At 32.9% G+C, this 16,766-nt stretch overlaps 1 protein-coding gene across 2 annotated transcripts; it reads right to left on the reverse strand.

The window, feature by feature from the left end:
* Positions 1-1,954: 1,954 nt before the first annotated feature.
* On the reverse strand, positions 1,955-12,779 carry LOC132552679 (outer dense fiber protein 3-like). 2 transcript variants are annotated; one of them, XM_060216869.1, is made up of 5 exons: positions 12,718-12,779; positions 6,254-6,678; positions 3,263-3,387; positions 2,860-3,000; positions 1,955-2,553 (listed from the first exon to the last, which is right to left on the reverse strand). In XM_060216869.1, exons 2-5 carry the CDS (start codon positions 6,651-6,653, stop codon positions 2,461-2,463), a joined length of 759 nt encoding a protein of 252 aa, XP_060072852.1. In that variant the 5' UTR covers positions 6,654-6,678; positions 12,718-12,779; the 3' UTR covers positions 1,955-2,460. The 2 variants fall into 2 exon arrangements, with proteins under 2 accessions (XP_060072852.1, XP_060072853.1); XM_060216870.1 differs by lacking the exon at positions 12,718-12,779 and adding an exon at positions 7,432-7,479.
* Positions 12,780-16,766: the final 3,987 nt, after the last annotated feature.

Here is a 16,766-nt window from a genome sequence, read left to right on the forward strand (position 1 = left end):
AGAAAAGTGTAATGCTTCACTTTACCTTGGCCATGGTGAAGTGAACGTCATGACCCTCTCTAAATTTCCCCACCAATACCAACTTTTGCTGTTTGTGAGTTTATATGATTGGATCAGGGCCATGAGAAATTGATGAAAAATGTTTAATTAGTAGGAAATTAGTGTAATGCTTCACTTAATCATGGCGATAGTGAAGTGAAGTGCCCCCCCCCCCCCCCCCCATTTATTGCCCCACCCTAAATTTCCCTACCCTGATTTTTGTTTTATTATGTGTTGAGGAACATAATTAAGTAAACTGATAAAGAATTTAGTGATTGAAAACAAAATATAAAGTGGCTTCACTTTACCATGGCAGGAGGGGTTCATTTCATCATAATGGTGAAATGAACCACGGTTCACTTTACCATGGCAGGAGGGGTTCATTTCATCATAATGGTGAAATGAACCATGGTTCACTTTACCATGGCAGGAGGGGTTCATTTCATCATAATGGTGAAATGAACCACGGTTCACTTTACCATGGCAGGAGGGGTTCATTTCATCATAATGGTGAAATGAACCAGGGTTCACTTTACCATGGGTTTCACTTTACTACACCAGTACCAAATCCAGTATATAGACAACACTCAATCTACCATTACAACATCCATATCACTACCAACACCCAAGCTACTGTTAAATTACAACATCTAAAAACATGGGTTATTTGTTCGCTTGCTGGGTATTTAGAGGGGTAGTCTTATTGTAGTAGTCTGTGACTACCTCACAGAATATTATGCCAAAAACTGAGTTTGTGATTAATTTATCAGCAAGCATCACATCGGACAAATATACTTGCTTTGACATTATCAAAGAGACTTCCTCTCAGCTGCAATGCATAATGATCTTGGGCCCCTAACTGTGTCAATTCAACTTCTACTGAAGGTTTTGATTATGACCAAGCTCCTCAAGTTTAGGTTCTTCACCAATGGGTGGTGATAGATTGATAGTTTCATTAAACATTACAGCCATAGTTTGTACAGACATATACCAATTGTGATGAATCATGTTTTTTCAAAGGGAACATTTCTATATATTGAATATATCAAAATTTTAAATACTTCAATGCAGATGCAGACAAATTGTTTCCAAATTTCATTAAGAAATAAAAATGACTATTGAACATTTGGCTGGAGGTGATATTTTGAGATAAGAACAATGATAAATAACAAAAACCTCAGAAATATCATGAAGGCAATTTATTTATCTGTTAGTCATATTTCACAAAGAGTAGCACAAATAAAACAAAACATACATTATGCTACATTTGTGTCGCTCTGTTTAAAGATGGACTTTACAAATACTGATAGCAAGTGCTTTTATAGTGCATTTCAAAGAAAAACACTTCAACTCAGAATCTATACATACACCATCATGTTCATGGTATTGAGCAAATTGTATATAATTTAATGCTGGATTGTCCATAATCGCCTCCTAGTTGAAAAAAACTGATCAAACATCACAGCAGCTTCTTATTTTCTTTGATCTTACTTGTGAAAGAGTTAATCCTACGGTTTGAAATAATACTTATTGTTATAGAATACCTTGACAATCCAAATGAATTAGAAATTTGGCAAATGGTATCATGAGATAGACAAAATCCTGCGGAATCAGAACATGATATTATAATGCTTTTTTAATACTTCAAATTGCATCCATACAGACACACACACAATACATGATTCGATAGCATAGGTATATCTACAATGTATATAGCCAAGAAAGATTGCCGTATACGAACAAGATAAAGAATCTATAAAAGTGTTTATATATACAGAGGACTGAAATAATTAAATATGTAAATAATCTTTTCATAAATATTTGCTATCTGAACATCAATAAAATATCAGGTATAATGTACAGATGACTTAATGTGTATGGAGAATGTATGTATGTTAAAAAGAAACATGACCAGTACTTAAGATATCACAAAAAAGAATGTCATCGTTACAAACATGACAATAAAAAACTCAAAATCATTTTTCCTATTAAAAGAAAAATAGTTCTACACACATCGACTACAGTAACATATAACTATATAGAAATAAATTCTCTTTTATATTTCAACAAATCTGACCCTGAATGTGACATTTCGTTAATACTGACTGAATTTTATCTCGGACACAAATTCTGAGCTCTGGTTTAATCAAATAACTCACTGGGAAGAAAAAAATAACATTTACCATGAAACTCAACTGAAAGACAACAGTTACAGTACCTATATCTAAAACATGGATTAAAACATCTAAGAAATATCACAGCCAGAGCTATGGACGGAGAGAGAGTGGAAAAGTTCCATTAACAAAAATGAAAAGATAAAATTTGAATACATCATTTCTGAAATATTGGCAGGAATGTAAATATTATTGTACAGAATTCAACTGTTGTTGTAAATCCAAATCATGTTCCCATTTTTACAGTCTAGTCCTGGACCTCAACTATTAATGGTGCCAAGTACTGTGAATGACGAATTCCAAAAGAAAACACTGGAGATTGCTTCTTATTGATGTACACCTAGAAATGGAAAGAGCAAATGATATAATAGTAATTTAGTAAGTCAAACAAAATACAAGAATGTGTGTTTGAACAGAATAAATAGTCGGAGAAACAATTTCACACTTAAGAGAAAATACTCCAATGAAGAATATATAAAAAACATGTCTTCAAATGTCTATGATTTTTTTATCTACTTCAATAACTTTTTGAGCTATAATAGTGCTAAATTTCCATTGTAGAAGATCTTAATGTTAATAATACAAAATTGATGCCCAAGATGTCACTGAAGTGTTTAAGTACTAGACCAATACCACTGCTACTTACATTCTCTGGTGAGTGAGCACCAGGTCCTGGTTTCTGTGTGTTGTCACCAGGCATCAAATTTCTACTGGTCATACTGTACAAAGCAGCTTTGGATTTGTATGCATTAGGATCAGTGTTATCATATGTGCCAGGTCCTGGGGACTATTAAAAAACAACACAGCACTCATACAGATAGTGTAATGTCACTAAGAAAATATTGATTATCAATAATAATTATTAAGATGCCTGTTACAAATTGAAAAAAAAATTTTTCACTACCTGATTAATTTGTTATCATTGCTCACAAGTAATAATTTATAATAACTTTATTGATCAACACAAATTAAAGCAGAAATGCTATTTAGGATTCTTTTTTTATTTCATTGGAAAATTGCGGCTATGAGGAAAGGAAAATAATGTTCACCTTGGCTAAATCTTCACTGAAAGCTCCCTGTGTTTGGCGACCAGTCATGGAATAGATTGGAGACTGTTTCTTGCCACTCTGCACAGTTTTGCCAGTCATAGAGGGAAGGGAGTACTTGTTAGCAGCTGAAAGTTAATCAAATCACTTGATATTGACACATTCAACAGAACACTGATTTAAACAATCTTAATCACTGAATGAAAAAGTTGCTTAAAGTTTTTTTTTCGCTCGTCTTATTTCTAGTTTTATTTGAGGAGTGATGGAAGAAATCTCTGTTATATCAAGTACCTCATGTCCCAGCAATTCATTAAAGTATGATTTCTGGTATATTTGAATTTTTATCACTGGTTTATCCTGGTATAATATTTGCTGTAATACAATTCATCAGAAAGTGGCATAAAAATTGAAATTGAAAAAAAGGTATGAAATGCCTGACAGAATCCCATTTAAAAATAAACTAATATTTATTGATTTTATTTTACGTATATATAAACAGCTATTAGCTCATGAGTGAACACCTGACTTGAAAATTGCCATTTAACAAATACAATGGTGGCTCTATGGAGATATTGATCAGTAAAGGGTCTCCAATGATACCTTGAATTGCATTAACACTTTTCACGCAACCTGACACAGTCTATACCTATATGATAATCATTATTTCACCCTGGCAATGATGGTCTTTAGTATTCAGCACACAGAAGAAACTCAAACCCTAAATCACTTGAGATCTGGTTGATATATATGTATATTAGTACTCTTTATGTGTACACAACAGCTTAGTTATAAGGAGGCATCCCAGGCCAATTCACTGCTGCCCATATTTGTATAAAATCGTACTGTTGACATTTATACTGGAACAAGCTCATATTCTGGTCTGTGTGTGAAATTGAGATTATATTAACCTTAAAAGTACCAAACAGGCCATGATAAGTACCTTTAAAACAGTCTTTAAGTTATCTTAAAATACTGTTAACCTAATTCATGATGTTTTATGTCTAAGACAAGCATATTAATGTTGAAAATCAAATTCTATTTTGAAAACTAAAATCTGGTTAATTTAAATTCATGAAGCATTCAGTAATGTATCTACTCAATCCATTTATTGGATTATACCTATTCCTGTTGCTTACTTCAACAGAGGAGAACAGAGGAGCAAGTCTACTTAATTAACATGTCTGAACAATAAACCATACATTAATCAATAAATACCACACGTGGCTGTAAAAAGGTGGGTATGAAAAGGTCAAAATCAATACACTACACCACAGGAATTAAATGTTCTATAGGTGAAATATAGCTAGTGGAATGTCTAATTCCTGTTACATATGTGAAATATAGATATTTATATGCCTGATCAATGTTCTATATGTGAATTATAGCTATAAGTATGTCTGATTCCTGTTCTATATGTGAAATATAGCTACAAGTATGTCTGATTCCTGTTCTATATGTGAAATATAGCTACAAGTATGTCTGATTCCTGTTCTATATGTGAAATATAGCTACAAGTATGTCTGATTCCTGTTCTATATGTGAAATATAGCTATAAGTATGTCTGATTCCTGTTCTATATGTGAAATATAGCTATTTACATGTCTGATTCCTGTTCTATATGTGAAATATAGCTATAAGTATGTCTGATTCTTGTAATTAACACTTAAACAACATATACATCACTTTTACAAAAGGTAAAGTGTCCCTTTGATTACAAAGATTTTGATTATTCAAAAGTAGGAAAAAAGAACAACAAATTAACTAAATCAATTAAAGGTCACAATCCCTGAACCGTATCTAATAAATGCTGGTATATCTAATGCTAGAGTGAATGTAATTTATCACTTTTTAAAAATCTCCTGAGTTCATGGATCATTAAACTAGAATACTTCAATTTACATATCAGGGACAATTAATAGAATCGTTAAGATTCCATTAAATACAAATTGATCTCTTACTTCCCACTTGACATTTAAATAGTGGTGTCATTGATAAATGGAATCTCTCATGAACATGTCAATAGTGTTATTTATTGATTGAACCTTGGAGAGCTTGTTTCTTGGATTGCGTACCAGTATACATGTTGTCCGAAGCTGAGATCCAGCAATACTCCATAGTTAAAAGGAGCACATGTAGTAGAATAGAAGATCTTATAACACAACCAGTAGAAGATTTGAGTGTGACTTTTTGATGACTTTGTGATCACCATCATCAGAAAAATAACCAGTGTCAAGCTAACACTGATGAACGTAGTGTCCGAGATGGTATAGAATTGATCAACTTTTTCGACTGCACTATCATTCTATGTACGAAAAAGTCGAAAATAGTGTGACTGGTCATTTGTCTGATGACGGTGACTGTGTAGTCATCAAAACGCCACACTCAAATCTTCTCCTGGTTGTGTTATAAGAACTTCTATTCTATTGACATTACAAACCTGAAGAAAGTGTTCAAAAAATATCGCAGCACATATAGATATACCAGGTAAATGAAGTATAACAGGGATGTAGTATTTAATCATTCTAGCAGTCTGATACTATGACCAACTATAGAATCAGTTAAACTGATACACTTACTCCCCTTTGTACCATTCTTTTCTGTATTTTGAACACACAAATTGTAATATGTTCTTAATCATGGTTACTTACTATCTAAATCTTCTCCTCAAGAACAAGTCCAATATCTATTTCTTAGTAAAGACTTGAACCTAAGTACAGTTTTAAGGATGTGACTAGATATTTGTTAAATGTTAATAAAACAATATTATCTTGGAGCAACAATAATTAGTGGATGCTGTGTTACTTCAGTGATAAGTGACCACCATCTTGGAGTAGTTATCAGTGACTGGTGTATTAGATGATAAAACCTTGATTGTTGTGATATCAAGAATAACAAGAAGGTTTTTGCTTATACACATCTCAAGCAAATGCATGACCACTTAAACATAGGGCACAACTTACAACAGATATGACTAATAGGTGATGTTAACCATACCTGGTGTGTTGTCTGTCTTCCTGTTTTGGTGACGTGTGCCGAAGCTGTATGCTGGGTGTCTGTAATGAGCAGTGGGTCCAACATTCTCAGGGCTGTAGGCACCTGGGCCTGGCACTTTGAACTGGGTGCTGTCCTTTTGCCTTCCATACAGTGAATAATGGGGGGTGCCATCAACACCATTTCTGTACACCTTAGAGTTAAGCAAGTAACGGGGGCCGGGGCTGCAATCATCCTGGAATTTTCCATGTCGGACTCCGAAGGGATAAGCTGGTCCCTTATTATGCAAACTCCTAGGGTCATGATGGCTTTGTCCCACCAATCCAGGAAGTCCATAACATGGACCTGGGCTGCTGTACATGGCAGCAATAGGCCCCCTGGGTTTTGTATAATTGTACACCATGATTATTCACTTAGTCTGCACACTTCTGAAAGAGAAAGAAAAGATTGGTTACTTACTTCTCAAATTTCTTTTCATTTACTATGTACATTGTAGATTTTCATCCATATATCATTTTTAATAGCATAATGTTTCCCATAGGGATGAGAAGGGTATAATATGTTACAAAATTTGAAGTGTTGAAGGTAGAAAAGGAAGTAGAAAGGGAGGTGATCGTTCTTCAAAGCTGGTGCAGAGAAATTAGAATTTCAAAAATGTAGAGAATTACATAATTTTATAAAATTTTGAAACCACTTTACATCCAAAACTTCATAAAGCCAAGGGAGATAAATATTTCACAAATTTCATTTTCAGTAAGCATACAAGAAATAACATAAAACTTGCCTGTCTCTATTACAGTGACCTATCTGAGTTTACCTGTACACTGATTTATATACAGAAGGTAAACTATTCGCCACTTCAAAACACTCTGAATGGCTCTATCACTAGGCAAACAAAATGAATTATATGATACCATAAATACTTGATAGTACAATATCAAATTTATGATAATAGTTCACAGTATGATGAACCTATCATTACCTCTCCCTATCTAGTAGAAATGGGAAATGCATAGTTACCAAACAATCACATAATCAGATTTGATAAGAAATATGGTGGCCCAATGAGAAGAAACAAAGTGACAGCTATCAAGTTTCTGTCACCTATTAACAAAGTAGTTCTGTCAGATAAGGAAAGTGCTCTGAATATACAATATCTTCCATAAAGTAAACAGTCTTACCTGGTCCCCACACAACAAATAAATGCCAATAAATTGACAACAGATCAAGGAATTAGTTAGTATCCAACACCATGCAATCACAAACAACACACGCACCAACTGGACAGCCACACCAAACGCCAATAGTGCCAGACTAGACCCAATACCCACACAATGTTTGTGCTATTGTTTGGCTAAGGCTACCCAGCAACCAGCTCAAAGACTTCTATAGGTTCATTAGCATACACAGGAACCCTATACAGGGCGCTCGGCCTCACTGGTCTATTTAAATCTACAAAAGCATGAAATATCTTACACAAAAGAATTAGGTAGATTTCAGTAGATGTATTTTTGCAGTATTGTTAAACCCAATACACATGCCTTAAAACTGAACTTAAAAGGCTTTACTATTTTCTTCTTATCCATATAAGTAATCGCTTTAATGAAACTTTAGCTGTATTTTCATGTTGCCATATTGCAAATCTTACTTTTTGGCTGCCTTAGAATTATCATGATTATATTTTAACTATAACCATATCTGTAATAATATCTTTGAAACTAATGGGAATGAGTGTAAGCCTTTTTTATTACAAAATATTTCAGAAGTTTTAAGATGAACTGTTAATTCAAGGAATTTCTACTTTTATTTGATGGAATAAGATTAAAACTTTAAATTAAGGACATGTTTGTTTGATCAATGACTAAGTGCAGTCTGAGAAATATGTCTGTACATGATAGATCTATTAGTTTTGGATGCATTATATACCTGTATAATACTGTAGGTATTAGATTATCCAGATTGACTTCATACTTTATTGCTTCTAGTATCCATTAACCTAAACCAGAGCTTTTCAGAATATTGACCATACATCAATATCCTTATTAAAATCAACCAAACGCTCAGATTTAATCTATTGTGGGCTGGGTGGCATTCATGCAAATACACTTATTTGTTAAAAAGGGGCTAGTAAACACATTGAAGCAAAGTATGGGTCAAAGTTTACATGGGTCAGTGTCACAAAGGCATATATCACTAAATATGGGTCAATGTTATCAAATTAGGGTCTGACCACAAGGTCACTGTCATACAGGAGCAGTTCCAAAACATGGGTCCTTGTCACATAGTGGATGGTCAGAAAATGTATATATTCTCACAGAGGCTAGTCACAAAAAGAATCATTGTCACATAGGGTCCGATCACAAAACATGTTTATTGTCACATACTAGTAAAGCCCTGACACATTAAAATTACCAGTATCATAATTATTGATATATTCAAGCCAGACATAATAAGCTGACAAGCAATGCAGTATCATTTGAGACACTAATCAAACAACTTGTTATAATTTCTTGTCTCTAACTTTGAGTTAAAAAATCATGTGTTGTGATTGCCAAGCAAGTAGGGCATAAGCATCGTGCAAGCTGTCCCAATACATGATAGTAAGAGAGCATTTTCACTTTCTGTTTCTTATCTCTTATCCTCAACAACTTTCTACCCAACACCTTACTTGGCATTACCTTGCTTTAGGCCATAGTGTTGATCACCCATCCAGATCAAGAAGGTTAACAAGAACTGTTTCTGAGACTGAGACAAACAAAACTTGCATGTACTTGCAACATGAAACTTGAGGGGTGTCATGCTACAGGGCATCTTTTCCAGCAGAATTTGGGATTGAATATGAGCCCCATTCCCATTGCAAATGCCTTTATATATGCCAATCAATTCATTAAAAGTAGTTTGTGATATTTCAGTATGAGAGCACTATAAAAGCATACTTCAGTTTACATTTACTATAAATAAGAATATTGCTCACATATGACCTTGGCTGTTGAAAGGATGTAAAACCCAAACAAATAACAAATAAACACAGTTTGCACAGATGAAACAACATAGAGGGCCTTACACAGTATATATTTATGAGCCTGTGTTTACATGTAAACATTTGGTTTATAAATCATGTGGACTTGTGTTCATATTGGGGCCCTAACATTAGGCACACTTACCAGACACAGTGTTAAAAACTAGATAGGAGCTTGTGTAAAATAAAAATGGCTTATGCAAGAATAGGGTTTGTAAACATATAATCATAATGGCTTCATATAGCATCACATTGCTAGGAACATCAGATGTGGGCATAGCATTGGGTTATTGACAAAGTTTAGTCATTTATTGTGCAATAAGCCCAAGTAATAAGAACAGGTAATTGTTGAACAGTATTTCTGGAAGGACTTAGTAACAGACATGTTCTTATAACTGGATAATAACAAATACATATTTTTTCATAATTTCTTTAAGTGTATGTACTGGTCAGACTTTTATTAAAAACAGTTCATTTAAATGTTGTACACTTATTATATGCCAGACAATAAGGCTTGTCTCAAAATAGGGGTCAGACCCACAGTATTGATTAAAAAGGGACCAACAAACAAACATATTAGATATGGTATCAGCATTTGGGTTGGTAATAGATTTTGTATTAGCCAATATAAATGAAGGGTTCAGATTTATAAGATATGGCTTTATGTAAGAGGAACAGACATGTATAGTAGCGATAACCGCCTTTTAAGTACAGGAGGTGTATAGTACAAAGATCAAACCATTGGGGACGCAATATATAATACAGTCTGTGCTTTCTTTAAAATGAATGTGATGTACTCAAAGTTAATTTCTTTACCATGTAATAAAAGTAATACATTGAATTATATTAATGACTATGTAACATTCAACTCACATTTTAATTCCAAACTTTTAAAAGGTTGGTAAGGTTCTTCAATGTAAGTTGTGTAAGTTCTAAAAATGTGTTCTAGATTTAAATACCCGTACTCTTAAAAGTCTATGAGGCCACAACATCGATCGTGTTAGCTTAATATTTCAATGATGAGCTTTCTTGATAGGATTTAAAAATTGATTTCACAGAAAATTACATTACTCCATCGAAAAGATGTAAATAAGGGAAAATTTATAGAAAAAAGTAATTAATTTTGTTTAAGTGGTTAGTAGGGTAATGTATGATAGTCTGTTTTATATTGCCTATAGACAACTTCCTATTGTAGATAGATATTATATATTATGTACCAATACACAGTATGTATACTAATATTCAGAATAAATCACACCAGAAGCATTTAATCCTGACTTCCATATGGTACATATTTAAAAAAGTTCATGTTATTGTACTGCCTACAGATCATAGGCTTTTATGATATAAGCACCTCTTCAACCTCATCTATGCCTATGACCGTATTTGATCAACTTCTTACAATAATATGGTTGAAATTCAATACTTTTTTAAAAAATTCAAATTGCGTTTTTCAATTACAAATATTACATATCTCAACACAATAGATGTGGACAACAACTGACTTTTAAGCACAAGCCTCAGATTTATTAGTGCACATTGCACAAACAGTGGGAAAGGTGTATGTATCAAGTCTACCATTAACAATGTATGTACAAATGATAGGCAACATGCAGACAAGGAATTACAGAATCCCACAATCAATGAAGCCAGCAGATATTACATGCCAGTCTTTCCCTTTTATTTTTTTCCATTTTATTTCCATTTATCTTACTTTATGAATTTGTTCCATTGGTCACTTCCATTTTTCCCCATTTTTACTGTGCACAGTATTTATAGGTGCTTGTAACTTTATGTTCAAACAAACATTTAGTTCATTTTTTCTGAAAATATATTTTAAAAAATGCAACAACTATATGAAATTTTAATGTAACACTGGGGAAAGGTATTCTGTTTGGGACATAATGCTCGACTGCCAAGTGCAGTATCATTATAAATTCATGACAAGTGGGAAGTTGCTATTGATCCAAGATCAATACAACCTTCGGCTTTCTAAATTACAGTATCAAGTATACCTACACTGGGGATGTATTATCTACATCTGAACCAGTCTAAAACACACACACACATCCTCATTAATATACATTTATTTGTTAGCAATTTCATTGATTACAAGTATCAAACACAAGCCTGCTAGACCTACAAGTCAAGTGAAATGTTTGAATGTATGGCTAGGTTTAGTGTTAAGGCTGAAAATTTTAACAAGGTAGTAAATGAAATATTATGAAAAATGTCATGTCTGATGGAAAGGCTACATGTGATTATATGAGGCTCAGTTGCTCAAAGGTTACTTAGAGTTAAATAGCAGTTAGTGAAAATTTAAATTGTTGCCACAGAAAATACAAGAGCTTCATGATCAAATTAATGTTCAACAAAACTACAGTAGTGAAATGATAAAGAGTCTTCTCAATTTTGTTTAATTCATGTTTGAAAACTTTAATTAACCACTGCTTATATCTAATCAGCCTTTAAACAGCCAGGGCCTGGTGATAAACACTTAATTCTGATGAAAACTATGCGAGGAGAAAATGGCAGGATCCCTACCTGTCTTTAAAATTAACTGTCCCAAAAAAGACATGACAGCCACTTATGACGAGAACCTGGTACACAAAAGGCAGGAGCGCCTGCAGGTGCAGGAACTAAATCACATATATTATGAAATGCTAAAACTGGACACAAGGGTGAGGATGGAATTCTGATAAGAGGAATCTGTTTCCTCCTACCAAACTGATTGCTTGTAATAAGTATTGCTTTATAAATACATATATATCGTTTTCTCACATTTATTAAACCAAATGCTACATTTAGATATTTGACTGCTTGAGAAAAATGAGTACTAAAGTATTCTTGGTCGGTTATGATGAGTGCTAATTAAATATAAAGAATATTAGACGAGGCTATAGTAACTACGACTGATCAGGGTTGAGTTAAAATCATTTTAACAAAATGAATTTCATTTCACTTCCCTTTGTTATGATCCATCTTTCAACATTTTATTTGATGTACAATGATAACGTATATCAACCTACAACTTTATATGACAAGCAGAACAAACCAGATATGACCATGAATGGATAATCACACAGTTGGGTTGCCATGTACAGGTATATCCTGGATCGCTACCAACTATAACTTTACACGTGTTTTCAGTAAATTAAATATTTGAAAAAAATAAATACTTGTTTTACTCTCATAGGTTATCATATAATCTTATCAGTAAACATGAACAGTAATAAACACCTAAGCAGTGCCTTTATTCTCACGTTCATCGCCTGCTGTCACGATAGGGAAAATGATACGCTTGAACCCGATGCATAAGATAGGGATATCTAAACAAGACACCGAAATAAAAATTACAAATGTATCAGGCTTGATAGTAAAGTATTGCTTTCAATAAGCCAATACATGTCTTATATCTGGCAGAACAGGTTAATATCAATTTGCTTACCTTGTTATGGCAGATAAATGAAGTCAAAATGCAATCTATACGGCTACCTTTCCTTATCTTCCTCTCCGCGAAAGGTTGTCAAACAAACACGGGGACGTCACGAAGTGCACCTCGTGACCAATTTCCACGATTGTCATTGGTAGCAAGGTTTCCAAGTGCGCCCTTAGTAAACAAGGGAGATAATATAAACGGAAGCAGATGAGAGTTGTGTCCCATTATTGATTTACACTGGTATCATTCAACTACAAAATGATTAATTTTCGAAAAGTACACATTTGATGAAATAAATGTATTCTATTTTTGTGTTTGTTCTTATTTATCGAATTATGAAATATAATAGTTCTGTGTTGCTTTTTAGTATTTTTTAATTGGTATTGCATATCCACCACCGTCAGTCAGGTCAAGTGGCTACCATTTGAAAAGTGATCTGTGTACGCTATAAATATACAGTTGGATGTAATTGAATGAATAAGTGATAGTCATGCAAGTAGGCTATATAAGATATCAATATATTTATTTAAACTATATTTTGGAGAGTGTTTTAATATTGATATGCATTTGCACGTGTGTAGACGATACTTTATATGGTGTGGGTGATTGCATGTTACCATCCCATGTATGTAGACCAGACACCTACAGACTATTCGGGAGTTGTAAACACTCGGTAAGCATATTTGTAAATATATCCAAAGACTTTCAACGCGTAATAAATTGCCCATGGTAAATAAAATTTCGTTTCTAAGTAAATCAATCTGATCATAAAACTTTAAAGTGAAGATGGCTATAAGAGGATTACACGGTAAACTGGGACACTCCGTGTCTTGTGTACATATTAACGTGTCGACATGTCCAATTTAACAATAGCAAAGGAGAGTATTGGAGCTTCAACGAGTAAGTGAACATGGATTTATTAACTTCATTAATATTTACGACTGCTGAGAAGTGAAACAATAGGATCTAATTAAATTTATATTGAATCTTTTAACACGTTAATTTATAAATGCAATCCGTTTAAAATACTAAACAAAAGTAACAAAAAGCCTGAAAAAACCAGCTTAGTGCTTAAACGGTACTCTTTAACATCAAAATTCAGTCGAACAAAGTTTATTTAGATGTGTAAAAGGGATATCACCACAGAAATATTACATATGTTGTACATGTTTGTTTAACTGCTTACATATATACCTATATATAGATATGGATATTGACTATAAACATCACGATGATATATTATCAACTAAATACCACCTTGATTGAATTTATACATTTACAAAAAAATAATGAACGGTGTATCATATTTTTACTGTTTAATCATACATAATTTTATGTAAGATAAAAGGAAAAATAAAAGAATGAAAAAAAAATTAAATGCAATGAATGAGTTTCTGTTTTTCGATAAAATTCCTAGTCATGAATCCAAATCTAAGTCCCTGTGTAAAATGGCAATGACTCACATTGTTGACTCGGCTTTTTATATTTAAGCAGGGTCAATATCACCTATATCTCTGTAATAAAGTTTGTTGAAATATTTTGTACAGATACGTCATTTGTCATAACTGGCCTTCTATAAGCTGTGGAACAGGATAGCAATATCCATTAAGATAAGTGGGTGAATGTCGAAAAGTAAATCAAACGCAATTGGCAAAGTCATAAAATGGAATGACAATTTATCAAGCAGGAAAGTCGAATAAGACAAAATGGTTAAATTAAAAACACAATCTCCTTTTCTTGTGTGTGTGTGTGTTTGTTTTGTTTTTTTAACACGAGAAAAACCGTTAAAATCTAAAAAACGCATTTATGTTTGGTGTTTTTTTTTGTGCCAAACACCAACTATCGACTAACAAACCTATCAATCTCTTGAGTTACCCCATACCAAAGCCTAATACCCTAAGGCTTGTTTATCTATCCTTAATGTTACTTCATTTTAGTAGGGCAACTGACATACCTACTCATTACAGCTGTTATTTATATGCATGGCAACAATTACTCAATGGGCAAATTTGATCATGTTTTTAAGATATCAATATCAATGAGATATCTTATAAAGTCTACAACATATCTGATAAAGAATGAATGTAAGACATCTCACCTAAATGTATAAGATATAATAATAATTATGTAACATATATCCTATACAAGATATCCTTCTTCATGTCCTGGTGATTACCTTCAGGGGGGATATAATAGTTTGAGGAAGAAATCTTGATGAAGCATTTTGTTCATGATGGTCAACTAATCTTTTTTAATCTTCATCCCTCAAGATCTCACTTTAAAAGTCCATGGATAAAAACGCTCTTTCTCGGTTTCAAACTAAAAGGTCAGTCTGCTCAATTTCTAACTGAATTGTGAGTCTCTTCAATTTCAATGGCAAGTCTGGAAGTATCTCATTGATCCTGCTTCAACCTTATCTTAAAATGGCAAAGTTTTCAAGACATTATAACCTGATGACATAAATGTTTTTTAAGACGAAGAAGTGAAGTGTTGTTTGATCCCATTTGGGAATGCGGAGAAGGGAAGAGGGGCTGAGATCACATACCTTTAGGAAGAGATAATTGTGTTTGATATGTATTTGTATTGTCTCCATATCATTTATGTTGCGAGACGAAGGGCGTCACATTTTGACGATGGTATCAGCCTTATTACTCCAAATTGTGCAATAAAATTACAAATATCATTACCAAGCCTGCTTTTTGTTTATATATATATATATATACGCAAGAACATCTCATACATTTTTTCAACGAAGATTTTAACACATGGTTGTTAATGTTTAATGTTTAGCTGGACATTGAATGTTATTATAAGGAAACCTGGAATTTACTCTCTATGTGACCATCCAAAGACACATTCCTGATTCTAATGTTTACCTACAATTTACTGTTTATTTGAATAAGTTAATTAATTGGGCCATGCTAAACTTTTTCATTAGCTTGGTGTTGAGATTTATTTCTCTCAAGAATTTGAATCTGGAACATGTTTATATCTATGAAGAATCATCCCAACACATATTTTAGACTGTTAATAGACTAGGCCATGTTTAAGTTTTTATGTTTAGTTTTGTGTTGAGCTATATTTCTCTCTATGTACATGTTCTGTTATAACTAGACCTGAAATATCCCTATATGAATGGTTATCCCAACAAATATGTCAGATTCTGAATTTCAACCACAGCTTTCTATTAATTGTACTTGATATTTTGTACCATGTTATAGTTTTCTGTTTGGCTGTTATAGAGCTTAGTTTTTCTCTATATACAAATAAGTTTATTCCTGATCCTATATGACACACATGACATATAATGACTGTTATTCTTGTGACAATATGGTAAGTCTATGAGCAGCAGTGTGTATGCCAGCTAACAAAGCTACTGATGGTAGATCTTTCAAAAACCATTGATTAGATGTAGTGTACAGTAAAACCTTTATTTCATCATTTTGACAAAACTCAAGCGAAACCTTAAAGAGTGGAGGGTCACTGAAACTGAAAAAATGGTTGATAACATTGTAACTTTAAGAAAACAAAGTATGATGGTAAAATTAAGGTAGAGTCCCTACACTCAGTGCTTCACCTCTCCTTTACTTGCTCTTGATGTAACAATTGTTTAATGCTATGTAAATGTTTATAAGATGGCTGTTATAGTGACATGTTTATTAAAATTTTCAATGTTTGAAATTAAAATGTTTCTGAGAATGTATCATTTCAGATTTTTAAAAAATTTTTGATTACACATAGAAGAAATGTACTTGTTTTGTTTATTTTGTAAGCACTTTTCAGAAGGATCATTAATATAATTTTGATAACAAGTCTTGTTCTGTGAAAGCTTTATTTTCAAGCTTTCATCTTAATCTTAATAAATGTTTAGAAAGTACTTGCTACCTTGTTTCATTTTGATCTTGAGGAAAATGAAAACTTGGCTTCATTTAAAATGTTTGAAATAATTGAGATTCATGGAGTCCCACTACTAATACATTTCCTTGCATAAATGAATAATTCAGACACCAGAAAAAAAATATTGTATAATTGAAGGACACTAATTTTATGTAAAATTA

The sequence above is a fragment of the Ylistrum balloti genome, unplaced genomic scaffold, assembly GCF_031769215.1.
Source record: "Ylistrum balloti isolate Yb309-2 unplaced genomic scaffold, AGI_CSIRO_Ybal_v1 Utg370266, whole genome shotgun sequence".
Classification (NCBI taxonomy): domain Eukaryota; kingdom Metazoa; phylum Mollusca; class Bivalvia; order Pectinida; family Pectinidae; genus Ylistrum; species Ylistrum balloti.

Excerpts from the sequence above, each read along its gene's own strand:
- LOC132552679 (XM_060216869.1), bottom strand. The coding sequence starts at position 6,653 with ATGGTGTACAATTATACAAAACCCAGGGGGCCTATTGCTGCCATGTAC. Across the intron at positions 3,388-6,253 it reads GAAGACAGACAACACACCAG|CTGCTAACAAGTACTCCCTT; the intron begins GTATGGTTAACA and ends ATTAACTTTCAG. Across the intron at positions 2,554-2,859 it reads GTGCTCACTCACCAGAGAAT|GTGTACATCAATAAGAAGCA; the intron begins GTAAGTAGCAGT and ends TTCCATTTCTAG.